The 12082-nt window shown below is 35.1% G+C and overlaps 2 protein-coding genes across 3 annotated transcripts; both read left to right on the plus strand.

The window, feature by feature from the left end:
• Window positions 1–485: 485 nt before the first annotated feature.
• On the plus strand, window positions 486–5291 carry LOC18037268. Its single transcript, XM_006426942.2, has 6 exons — window positions 486–997; window positions 1111–1243; window positions 2722–2825; window positions 3229–3373; window positions 3465–3605; window positions 3974–5291. Exons 1-6 carry the CDS (start codon window positions 960–962, stop codon window positions 5069–5071), a joined length of 1659 nt encoding a protein of 552 aa, XP_006427005.1. The 5' UTR covers window positions 486–959; the 3' UTR covers window positions 5072–5291.
• A 311-nt stretch (window positions 5292–5602) lies between these two features.
• Window positions 5603–10172, plus strand: LOC18036591 (methyltransferase-like protein 22). 2 transcript variants are annotated; one of them, XM_006426944.2, is made up of 9 exons: window positions 5603–6058; window positions 6143–6253; window positions 6912–6985; window positions 7045–7147; window positions 7567–7617; window positions 8040–8196; window positions 8358–8511; window positions 9344–9449; window positions 9547–10172. In XM_006426944.2, the coding sequence occupies exons 1-9, from the start codon at window positions 5953–5955 to the stop codon at window positions 9690–9692; spliced, it is 1008 nt and encodes a 335-aa protein (XP_006427007.1). In that variant the 5' UTR covers window positions 5603–5952; the 3' UTR covers window positions 9693–10172. The 2 variants fall into 2 exon arrangements, with proteins under 2 accessions (XP_006427007.1, XP_006427006.1); XM_006426943.2 differs by having other exon boundaries at window positions 8358–8496.
• Window positions 10173–12082: the final 1910 nt, after the last annotated feature.

Consider the following 12082-nt stretch of genomic DNA (forward strand, 5'->3'; position numbering starts at 1 on the left):
AGAAAAATAAAAATATGTGTACCTTAGCTTTGTACTTCCGCCATTAAAACATTGTAGTTTAGTGTGAATAATTATAAGAAATAGATAAAATCATTATTTAAAGGATCTTCTATTATTCGAATTCGAATAAATAATTAAAGATAATTATTTAAAACCCACTCAAATACTTGGGTGTAAAAATTATTCATAATCTTCATCTAATGCTTTCTCATAACAAACATACCATAAACTACGAATGTAATTATTACAAATTTTTTATCAAAAATTTCAAAAACCCTAGAAAAAATTTCATTAAAATGCACCTTGTACATTAATAATCACTACAATAAACACCGGGGTATTATCGTAATATCATTCTTACAGTTACGACCTAAATGGTCCAAATAAAAGAAGAAAAAACGCGCGCAGTTAAATGAGTTTATGTGAGCGGCAGAAGAGAGAGAAAAGACCGTCCTACGTGGCAATCTCTCTCTCTTCCCCCCTCAGCTTTCGCTCCTTTCTTTTTGAGCTCTTCCTTAACTCTCTCTCTCTCTCTCTCTCTCTCTCTCTCTACATATAAAAATGCAAAGCCTCTCTCTCTCTTCCTCTGTAACCTCTCAAGTTCCTCTCCCTCTTCATCTTCCTCGAATCTATTTTTAGCGTACCCTTTAAGCCTCTCATTCTATTTTTCATTCGAAAAGCAAAAAACTCAACACCCATTTTTATTTTTTTAACCCATTTGTTGTTACTTCTCCTTTGTTGCTTTTTCATTGCTTTGATTCCTGGCGTTTATCTCTTCAACAAAACCTTCGTTTCTTGTCATTTTTGGTTTCTTTTAATGCACATTCTTCATGTTACTTGATCCCTTTTACCAAAAAGTCACCTTTTTTAACCCCAAAACTTAATCTTTTTGCTCTGTTTTTGAACCAGATTTTTCTGTTCTTTTTTTTTTTTTTCATTTTTATCAAGAGACTGCCAACATGTTTGACGTAGGGAGATCAAAATTCTATAAGAAAATGTATGTTCAAAAGATAAACTCTAAATTGGCCTTCTATTTCTTTTTGTTCATCTTTTGTATTCTCTCTCTTTTTTTTTTTTTTCCTTTCCTCACATTTTTAATTTTTATTGCAGTAAACATTTGTTGAAGCTTTCGAAGACAAGAGTGGAAACAATTATAAAGAAGAGGAATGCGGTTCAGAAGTACTTGAAGAATGACATTGCTGAGCTTCTCAGGAATGGCCTTGATGTTAATGCTTATGGCAGGGTAATTTTTTGTTTATTTATTTATTTTGGTGTCATTTGTGTTTTATTTGTATGATTGTTGCTTCTGTATGTCTAATATTTTATTAAATTTTAAGAAATACTGGCCCACGGTTGAATTCTCATGATCTTTGTTAATTCCATGCTCTGCTTCATGATTTTTTTCTCTTTATTTCAGATGTTTAATAATATCTATGAATGGCATAATATGATTAATATATCAAACTTTTTTTGTTTTAATTTTCTCATTATTTTCTTTTTTTTTTAATTTTTTTTCATTTTCTTCTTCCGTTTAATAATCAGAAAGTGATGAAATTTTCTCTTTGTTTTCTTTATATTTAATATGCAACTTGAAGTTTCTATTATAATAATATATGGAATTTAGATGTTGTTTGCTTCTGCTGAGATAACACGACTTTTCAATAAATTTTGTACTTCTCTAATTAATTCACATGGCACGTTACAATTTGCTTGTTCTTACACCAGCAAAATAACTTTTCTAGGGCCTTTATGTCATATCTAATCATGCATGTATGTATTCTATTGCCTTCAAATCCACCTTCTTTCATAATCCAGAAATTTATTTCTATTTATGGCACTGCTATGAACTGTATTTTGTGATTTTGTCCATGTGATTTAGTCATGACAATCATGAGAAATTGTTTCCGGATAGTTGTTTGTTATGGAAGATTACATCTCTTCTGGAGTTTGTGGTTTCTTTATATGTCGTTCCCAAAAATAAGCCCCTAAAGGAGGTGCTTGATTGTCTGTTACAGGGCTGCCACAATAGGTTTCATGTGTTCTGGAGACATGTCCTTTTGTTTTAATCCACATTTTGTTTCTATTACACCTGATTGTTACTGTGCTTGGCATTGGCATTTTTGGCCCAAGAATTATCATTCCTCTGTTTGCATATACATCATTGCAATTTATTTTGATGTATTTTTCTTCACACACTCGTATGAGATACAAAAATGGACCACTTTGAGATGTAAATAATATTAACTCTGTTTTAAGGTGTATAGATGGACATTTTCCTAATTTAATTTGTTTGACAAGCTAGTTACGAGATGAGATAATCAAATGATTTAAAATGCTTGTATTGTGTTGTGTATCTATATAACGGTACCCTGTTTTTAACTTTTTCCTAATTTAATCTGTTTGACAAGCTAGTTACAAGTTGGGATAAGCAAATGATTTAAAATGCTTGTACTGTGTTGTGTATCTATGTAATTGTACCCTGTTATTTACTTTTCGTAATTTAATTTATTTGACAAGCTAGTTACAAGATGAGATAAGCAAATGATTTAAAATGCTTGTACTGTGTTGTGTAGCTATATAATTGTACCCTGTTATTTAGCTATGTTAGGAACTATAACACAGCTGAAAGTTTATATTCGGCATAAAGAAATCTCATTTTGCCTCTGTATTATACAGTTCACATGCCAAAAACTTATTTATTTCTCATGGATGGTGAAACAGGCTGAAGGGCTTCTGGTAGAGCTAAACTGGTCGACTTGTTACAATTTCATTGAGCAGTGTGTTGGGTGTATCTTAGGCAAGCTTGCAGCCATGGAAAGTCAAAGGTTTAGTGACCATCTAACCTACTATGGAATGGCTTCTGTCCATTTTTCAGAACTATCATACTTCATTCTGGTGTCTCATAAAATTAACAGAAGCCATGGGTTCAAATGAACAAAGATGCATGCATGCATGCATATGTTTGGGAAGAAAATTTTTCTGCCTTGGTTGATTTTTGTTGAAATGTGTATTATAGTAAAATGAAGGAAACCATAAGAAATCCAAAAAGACCATTCAATTGCAACTGATTATGATTTTTCATATTGTTGAACATCTATATTAGGCTGCAGACAAATTCTGCTTTTTTATGTTCGACCGAATTCTTTGCTTCTTGCTTTGAATACCTTTTGCCTCAACTACGTAGCTGGGTTTCTCATATCATCTACTTTGAAATCAATTATATTTCAGGGAATGTCCTAATGAATGCAAAGAAGCTGTACAATCTTTGATGCACAGTGCAGCAAGATTTGCTGACATGCCAGAACTACGTGAACTCAGAACTGTATTTACTGAGAGATATGGGAATTCCCTCGAACCTTTCCTCAATAAAGAGGTGAGAATCCATGACTTTTCTCCAACAGTTAGATCTCTTTTCTGCCTAGGATCTTGTTTTTAGCACTGACTAGTGAATTATTTTTATGTAGTTTGCTGAGAAATTAAGGTCGGGCCCTCCCTCAAAGGAGAAGAAGCTTCAGTTACTGCTCGATATCGCACAAGAATACTCCCTAGCATTTGATCCTGTGTCTTTGGAACAGAAAATGTTTAAACCGCCACCACCTGCACAAGTTAGTTTCCTTGTCATTGACCTAAATGATTCTATCTTCATACAGGATGGAAATCTGCTTTCTTTAGTCCCCAACCTTCTCCAAGATGAAAATTTTTGAATCCTTTGCTGGATTAAGTAAAGGCATAGAGACATCCTGAGAAGTAGCTTTTAGACAAAGTAACTTGTAGCAAAAGTCCCAGCTTAAGTGTAACAGCTTAAGCTTGTTGAATACAATTTTAATTTTGAAGTGTCTTACGTCTGCAGTTGTTCTGCCTGGATACTAAAATTTACCTCACATTCAGCTTCTGTAATGCTGTAACTGATCATGCTTTTAAAGATTATCTTCCTTATGCTAATACACTTGCAACATGGATGAATATTCTGCAGGAAAAGCATAAGCGGAGATCTTCCAATGATGCAGAGGATGATGGATACAACCGGCACAGACGAAAGGATGAAGCTTTGCCAGAAAGAGCTGGCCACGATAGGGGGAATAGAGTGAGTAACTTGACGGAAAAGCCTAAGCGTGGATCTTCCTATGATGCAGAGGATGATGGATCCAACCAGCACAGAAGAAAAGATGGTGCTTTGCCAGAAAGAGATGGCCGCACTAGGGGGATGAGTAACCTGAGGGACTGTGATGAGCCAAAAAGAAATGAAAAGGACTTAAGATATTGTGGAAGGAAAGTTGTCCCCAATGATAGATATAATATACCTAGTAGTAGTGAGGATGAAGAGCATGGCAACAACAGAAGAAACAGCACCAGCCATGATAGTCAACAAACTAGTTCAAGTTCAGTTGGAAGTTTTTCTGAGGAGGAAGTGGATAGCAGGAAGCCCTTTTCCTATGGATCTATCCCTCCGCCTTATGTCAGACGGAATGCCGAGCAAAATAATCTTCATGATCCTGTAGTTATTGAGCCAACAACAGTAAGGAAAAGCACCTTGAAACCACCACCTGGTCGTGAAATTGTTAACAATGGAAGTGAGGAAAATTCAAAGAAAGCGGAGAAGGCAAGACAACATATGCAATCCATTCTCAATAATTATGATGAGGATCAAAGTGATGAAGAGGAGAAGAAATTGGATCAGCTTTTGATGCATTACAGTAAGAACAAGCAACCCCATGAATCAAGCAAACTGAAAGAGAATTTAAACCATCATCCAGGGAAAGAAAGTGATGACACCAGCAGAGCCACAAGGCACAGACATGAAAGAGAAAATGTATATCCTTCTCCAGGACATGGAAGTGATGACACAGTTGGAGCAAGAAGGCACAGAAATGCAAGATCAGAGTTGCCTCATCAAACAGCAAGAACAACATCTATCCGATCAGAACCAGCTGCTGGAAATGCAGGAACAAGAGGGCATAACCGAGCTATGTCGTTGCAGCCAGAGATGGTTCATGGTGTTGGCCATGTTCATCCTAAGCTTCCGGATTATGATGACTTGGCCGCTCGGCTTGCTGCACTTAGAGGAAAGTAAAAGAAGATAGCATTAGGAGCTTAGGAAGTACTACATTCTACTCATTTCTACCCTTTCATATCTTATTCACACATCCTTATATGTTCTGTTGCACTGTTGCATACCATCTACTGCTCTAGATGAGAATATTATTTGTAAAAAGAAACATTGAATACAACATTACGTCAACCCCATTACTAATTTGTTTAACCAAACAATTAATATAGGCTGTTAATGAATTCCCGAGTGTTTTATCACTTATTAGAATCATAAGTATATGAAATTTGTATGTATTTCTCATAGACGTATCATGTATTTATTTATTCTTTCAAGTATAATCTTAACATAATTTTCATGAAATTTTTTATGTTATTTGGTACATCAAATCTTCATTTGATCTCTGAAGGTAGTTTCAATTTTTTTTTTTTAGAAGGATTCATTAAATTTGTTAAAAAATTTCCACTTCTATTTTGTAGAAACTATTTTAGTATTTTAATTTTATTTAATAAATTCTTTTGTTTCATTCAAGATACATAGTGAAGAAAAAAGATTATTCGATGGTTATTCTGAAGCGTATGAAATGGTACTCCCATTCCTTGCAACTCTATCAATTCTACTTTGGTGTTGCCGACATATCGTTTTTTCTTTTTTTTAATGACGACTTGCCGTCTTAAAATTTTATAAATACACGATTTGCCCCAAAAAGTATGCTTCTAAGCATACTATTTACGATTAATCGTCTGATGGATTTTCCAAGAGACGATTTGTCGTCACTAAATCGTTTACACAGAAGATGTGTCGTTTACTGATCTTCAATTTCACCCGTCGACGTCGACGGCAGAAAGAAAGAACGCGCCCGCAATAAAGTCATCATAAGTTCGTCATAATAGAACCCCACGAAAATGGACGGCGAAGATTCGTCGGAGGTGATGAGTGAGGTCCACGTAGGATGCCCACCCCATTCCTCTGGACCCCACATTTCCTGCTTCACCATCTCCCTTCCTCCTGGTACCATCAAAAGTTGCTGGCTTTTGTTAGTTGCTCAATTAACCTCTAGTTTCTTTTTAGTAATTTTGATTTTAATTTATTTAGAAGTTGAACCCAGCAGATACAACGAGCTATTTGAAGCTGAAGCAGCTGCTTCTGTGCGCGAAGTGCTAACCTTGGATGATGATGGTGATCTTGTTCTGCCCAGACGCAGCAGTAAGTTCTTCTCTTAAATTCGTTGGTTATCAGCGAAAATTTATAATATATGCTTGATTAACAGAGATGGATTGTTGCGTTAGTGTAATTTGGAAGGGCTTTTGGTGCTGTTAAAAAGCGCTTTCAAATTGGGAAAAGTGCATTTGTCCCTTCTGTAGCCCTTTTTTTTCTTTTTTCCTAAGATACAGAAGTAGTTGAAACTGAGAAGCTCTTAATTGGTACTCTTCTAAAAGTGTGTGGTTTTAGAAAAACAACCTTAGTACATTTCGTCTGAGGAAATTTGAGCTTGATTTGTATAATTACCATAATCATAAATTTGCCTTCTTGAACATGGGTAAATGAGTTGCAGAACTTGCTTGTAAGTAAGAGTATTAATCGTATCCAGGAAAAGCTCTATGCTTTGAGCAGTTGTGTTTTAGGAAGATGAAGTAGTGGCGTAAGTAGTGAGTCTATTCTTAATTGATTATATATGTCTATGTAGATGTACATGTATAATAGGGTTGGTCTGCTGGTCGGTGGGTTTCGATTTCCTCTTACTAGCTCCATGAAACAATGACAGAAGAGGAAAGTAGAGAAGTTTGATTTTGTTTTACATTCTTTTCTTAAGTGCTGTGTAGAATGACTAAAAGTTGCATTACTATTTTTTTAAATTTTGCAGAACAGTCTACTCGGTGTTTTAATGTGACCATCCAGCACAATATTACGTCATTGATTCCAAGTGTTGGGTTGCAGGTAATAAAATTCATTTACAGCATTTTCTTGAGCCACATGATCAATCATTTTGGTTTCAGGTATGGAAAGCAGAATTGGTATTAGCTGATTTTGTGATGCATAAGATGTGTACCTCGTCTGATTTCAATGGAATCATTTCGTTGGAACTTGGTGCTGGAACAGGTATCTTGGTTTCTGGTGCCTGTTGTGATGCATCTCAGTCATGCGTTATGGCATAATGGTTAATGATGATTTTTAATTGAGCTACTTTCAGTTTTAAAGCCTTAGCTAAAGGCTATTATTGCCCTGGTGGCCAGCACCTGGTTTGTAGAGTGTGGTGTTAGTTTTTCTAATTGATTGTAGAGTAGAAGAATATTAGCTCCCTTGTAATTTGAGCATTAGTTTACTTTTCGGTGCTAGAACATTTTATAAATTCATGCCCACTGAGATGACAGAAATAACTGGTGGGTAAGAATCATTCTGGCAACACAAATATATCAAAGATCCTTATAAATTATTTCATTTCCTTGCTTCAATTAGCCTAAGATCTAGAAACTATTAGATCTCATGTAAACAAGATTTTATTTTGCTTTCTTTGCCAGGTTTGGCGGGTATATTGCTTTCGCGTGTTGCTTGGACAGTATTTCTAACTGGTATAGTGTGACTGTGATTCTATCATTAATTTTTCCATAATTAAACGGTGGATTTTTTTGGCTCCCCTTTAATTTTCATGCCATTGAGTTAGCTAAATATTCTAGCAAAAGTTGTCCACAGTGCTTTACGGTGGAAAAATTTTCATGATTGTTTCAAGACAACGTTTTTTATCTTCTCTTTCACATTCTCAAGTCTTCATCATAAGTGCTTTTCAAATATTTGCTTGTCATGATCTTATTTTAAATTGGTGTAGAAAACCTCATGAAGAATATTTATATTCACGCATGCCAATTTGATGGCTTCAAACTAGGCCACCATTTTTATCAATTTGATTCTTGAAAACCTAGGTTCATGTTGTAGCTTAATATTTTTCATTGTATAAAACTTTGTGCAACTGTCCTTGCCTTTAAATTCTTGGCAGACCATGGCAATTACATCCTTGACAACTGTGCCAAGAATGTTCAGCTTAATTCTGGAGTTTTCAGTCATCAGGGGTCAGTTCATGTACGGGACCTAAATTGGATGAATCCCTGGCCTCCTATATTCAGCTTGGGCAACAGTTCTGCATCTCAAGAAAGGTGGTATATGATTCCTCATTAGATTGGCTTACGATCATGAAAGTTCAATTATTGTTGTGTTACTTTCTCTTCTTTTGCTTATTATTTCTCTTGGAATTCTAAATATTTGAACATCTAACCGTTTAGAAACATAAGACATGTTATTTGATGGTGATACCCAGGTACTCTTGGAACTCATCAGAACTCAAAGAAGTCCAAAGAGCTTCTGTGCTTTTAGCTGCTGATGTAATTTACAGTGATGATCTAACCGATGCACTTTTCCATACTTTAAAGAGATTAATGCCACTGGGCTCCAAGAAGGTACTGGTCAACATGGTATGATGGCCTTCATTCATTAATCAAGCATGAAAATATTGTCTGTGAATACATCAGCAATATCATATGTCCACTTAATCAACCAAACAGCTAGTTAATAAGTCATGATCCTTATTCCTTGCTTCAGAAGCAAGAACATGCAGTTGCCTCCATCCAACTGATGCAGAGCAAGAAATTGAAGAAATCCTATTTAGATTGAAATTTCTAATATTTAGTAATATTTTAATTAATTAGTATTCTAGTTTAATTTGGTTGCCTAATTAGAGTTTAATTTAGGTATTGCTTATTTGAGTTGTATTCCTAGTTTAGGTCTGAGTCTTCTTAAAGTAGGTTTTCTAGTCAAATTAGGATAAGTTATAGTTAATATGCCTTTTATAGCACTTGCTACTAGGTCTTGGTTATTTGTTATTGATGATTTCTTAGAATAAACTCTTGGTTTGAGTTTTATTCTTTTTATTTCTCGATCTAGGTTGACAGGTATTTTTAGAATCAACATGAATTTAGTTATTTTTTTATTCAGTTATTCTCAAGAATCAACGGAATATTGAAAATATTCCTATCTATCCATCACTCTATATCTTTTATCCTGCTGTTGCATTAGGTTCACTATAGAGCTTTTTTTTTGTAGAACCATGCCGCATCACCAACCACACAAGATAATCAATGCCAAACTCACAATTCATGTATTAATGATGGTCAGCTCATTCGAACAGACATTTTGTTCGAATGCCAAGTCATAGTCTACAATTTTTATTGTCTGTTTAAATATGAATTCCTCAAGTTTCTTGTACATCAGTAAAGTAACCAACTGTTGCTTACTCCTTTCTTTCAGGTACTATACTTGGCACTGGAAAAGCGTTACAACTTCAGTCTCAATGACCTTGATGTTGTGGCTAATGGTTATTCGCATTTCAGAAGCTATATCATGGGGGAGGGAGGCAAGTGTTTTACTGTGTAAAATGCAGTATTACCATGATAATGAATTTTCACTTGCCAACCTTAGCTTACAATATTGCTACGTGATTGATGATGCAGAACATCGGAGGTTTGAACGTGAATCCTTTCCTGCTTTTGTGGGTAAATGCATTGATTTAAACGAATTTCCCCAATATGTGAGGGAATATGATAGAGGAAATGATGTTGAGCTTTGGCAGATTAAGCGCAGTGAAAATGAATCTTAATCTGAAGGCTTCTGTGGCCTAGGGATTGAAGTATGCAGAACACTAGAATAAAAATGATTCTAGTGGTTATAAGTTCTCCCTTTTCAAGCTTTTAGCTTGCACCACCAGGATTTACACAGATAATACAGAACATGAGAGCATCAGATCTGAATCCTTCCCTTGATGCAGTGATCTTACATGCATGTTTCGATTTGCCATAGAGCATGAATCATCAAGCTCCTGCAGATTACATATTGAAGTACAATGAAGTAGAACCTAAAGTCAAAAATGTGAAGAGCTTCTCAAGAATCATCCATTTGTAAACAGCTGGTGGTTGATTTCTTCTTCTTCTTCTTCTTCCTTTCATCTTTGTACCACAGACTTTCAATGCGTTCTGATCTCGTTTACATTGATTTCAACATTTCTATGCCTAAGGTATTGATCTTTATTTCAAATACTCGCTGACAAGCTGACATAATATATGTGCCGAAAATGGGCAAATCAGGAGTAGGATTTTTTTTAATATTATCAGTCCTTTTTGGAACCAGGTTTAGGTTCATGAGCTAGATTTCAAGTTCTCATGTGCTGTTTATGAGCTTTGGAAATCATGTGCCATTGGTTCTTTGCTGGTCCATGGCCGATGGCCGCCACTTGCTTGGCCCTGGCTTTTACCGAAGAATAATAAATACGTGTTGATGAAGTCAATTTAGTTTCTGTACGTTTTGGGGCGGCAATTTTTTAGACTTTAGAACTGTTGCCTTGCTTTCGTAAAGATAGAGATTAGAGACCTAAATATATTTGTATGGTCTTTGAATATAACCCCAAAAGTCCAAAATCGCTCTGTCATCAGTCGGCAACTCTTCTCAACTCAGTTTCAACTTGATAGGTCAGGTAAGTGAGACTAGTGATAAAGGAGATAAGATAGCATCGGATTGCATCATTTTTAACATCGTGATCTAATGTCTATCGTTGGCGGGTTGGATTACTTTCAACACTATCAAAAGTCAAAAGTAGTTTTTGGATTATTAGGTCTACTTGCCTTATAGAATTCAATCAAAATGGATAAAGTACGCTGATGAACAATCTTGACGTCGGTTAGATAATTTATTTATTTATTTTTTTGCGAGAGGAAAAGTAGTACGATGGTAACTCAAATCCGTCTCTGTCTATGTGACTGTGAGTTGTGTTTGAAATTCTTTTCCGAAAGTCCTAGAAATTTTGCTTTTTCATTTTTTTTCCCCCCTGAGATGTGTTTTCTTTGCTAAAGTCCTTTGAAAACCAGGCTAAGCGTTCATGATCCGGCCAAGTTAATGAAACATTCCCTGTAAGGAAAAAAAATTGAAAAATTGGTACAGCCCATGACAACAAATAGTACGGCAGAAGCTTTCAAGCAGTTACTTATTTTATTACAAATGTGTAAGTGGTCGGGTCCCCAACTCTTACTTTAAGCAGCGAATAAAAAAGATGCCAAAAGTCGCCAAAAGTCGCCAAAAGCAATTCGTTGTTCGTTCCCTTCTCTCGAAAGTCGAAAGCAGCGGCAAGTAGTGCTGGTTAAAGCGTAAAAGCACTTCGAGTTCGAGGTAGATCCTCTGCTGCATGCACCACATGTGCTCCTCTAGACTCGTCTAAATAATAATCAGAATTCGTTGATCCACGGCACGGTTATCGGGGTAGGTGGATCCCACTTTTTTTGTCCAGTTGGATTCCGCCCCCCTTACTTAGAATTTTTACTGACTTGAATGGAACGTGATTCTCTCTTTATCTGATTTCGACTCAACTTTTAAGTATTCGTTACTACGCATTCTTTAATGATAATATATAAATAAGGTTTTAATTATTTATTAATCATTAATTAATACTTAAATTATTTGTTCAATACATTAGCAGATCAGCAGATCTGGAGGCAATTTCTAATCCAACGTCAAGGATCTTAAAACAACAGTCAATCAAATTGCCTCAACTTTTATGCTCATATAATTCTTACATCAAAACTCTTAAGTCTCTCCTTAAGTTATATTTATTATAACTTACAACCAGTTAAAATTTCCCCCCCTAACTTATCTGATTCTACTATTTTATTGTTCATTTTAGCATTGAAAGCCTTGGCTGTAAATTACTCATGTTAACTTAGAAAAACCCAAATTACAAAATTCCAGAACTGAAAAAATGGAGGAATACTAAAATAATTTATTTAATTAAAACTTAATGAACTTATCAATTCATAGAGCTCTTACTTCTTCTAATAAAGTATTTATATATTTTCTTTTGAAAGGTAAGAATTTATGCATTTTATTACTTCATTCAATCAATTATTACATAAATGCTATCTTGTAAAGGCGAAAGGATCGAAGTGCCTCGAAAAGATAAAAATGCATGTATTACGTTAAAAAATAATAATAATAACTCAGCTA

The sequence above is a fragment of the Citrus clementina genome, unplaced genomic scaffold, assembly GCF_000493195.1.
Source record: "Citrus clementina cultivar Clemenules unplaced genomic scaffold, Citrus_clementina_v1.0 scaffold_7, whole genome shotgun sequence".
NCBI classification, from domain to species: Eukaryota; Viridiplantae; Streptophyta; class Magnoliopsida; order Sapindales; family Rutaceae; genus Citrus; species Citrus x clementina.

Excerpts from the sequence above, each read along its gene's own strand:
- LOC18037268 (XM_006426942.2), top strand. The coding sequence starts at position 960 with ATGTTTGACGTAGGGAGATCAAAATTCTATAAGAAAAT. Across the intron at positions 2,826-3,228 it reads GCAGCCATGGAAAGTCAAAG|GGAATGTCCTAATGAATGCA; the intron begins GTTTAGTGACCA and ends ATTATATTTCAG. Across the intron at positions 3,374-3,464 it reads AACCTTTCCTCAATAAAGAG|TTTGCTGAGAAATTAAGGTC; the intron begins GTGAGAATCCAT and ends ATTTTTATGTAG.
- LOC18036591 (XM_006426944.2), top strand. The coding sequence starts at position 5,953 with ATGGACGGCGAAGATTCGTCGGAGGTGATGAGTGAGGTCCACGTAGGA. Across the intron at positions 7,148-7,566 it reads GGAACTTGGTGCTGGAACAG|GTTTGGCGGGTATATTGCTT; the intron begins GTATCTTGGTTT and ends TTTCTTTGCCAG. Across the intron at positions 8,512-9,343 it reads AGAAGGTACTGGTCAACATG|GTACTATACTTGGCACTGGA; the intron begins GTATGATGGCCT and ends CCTTTCTTTCAG.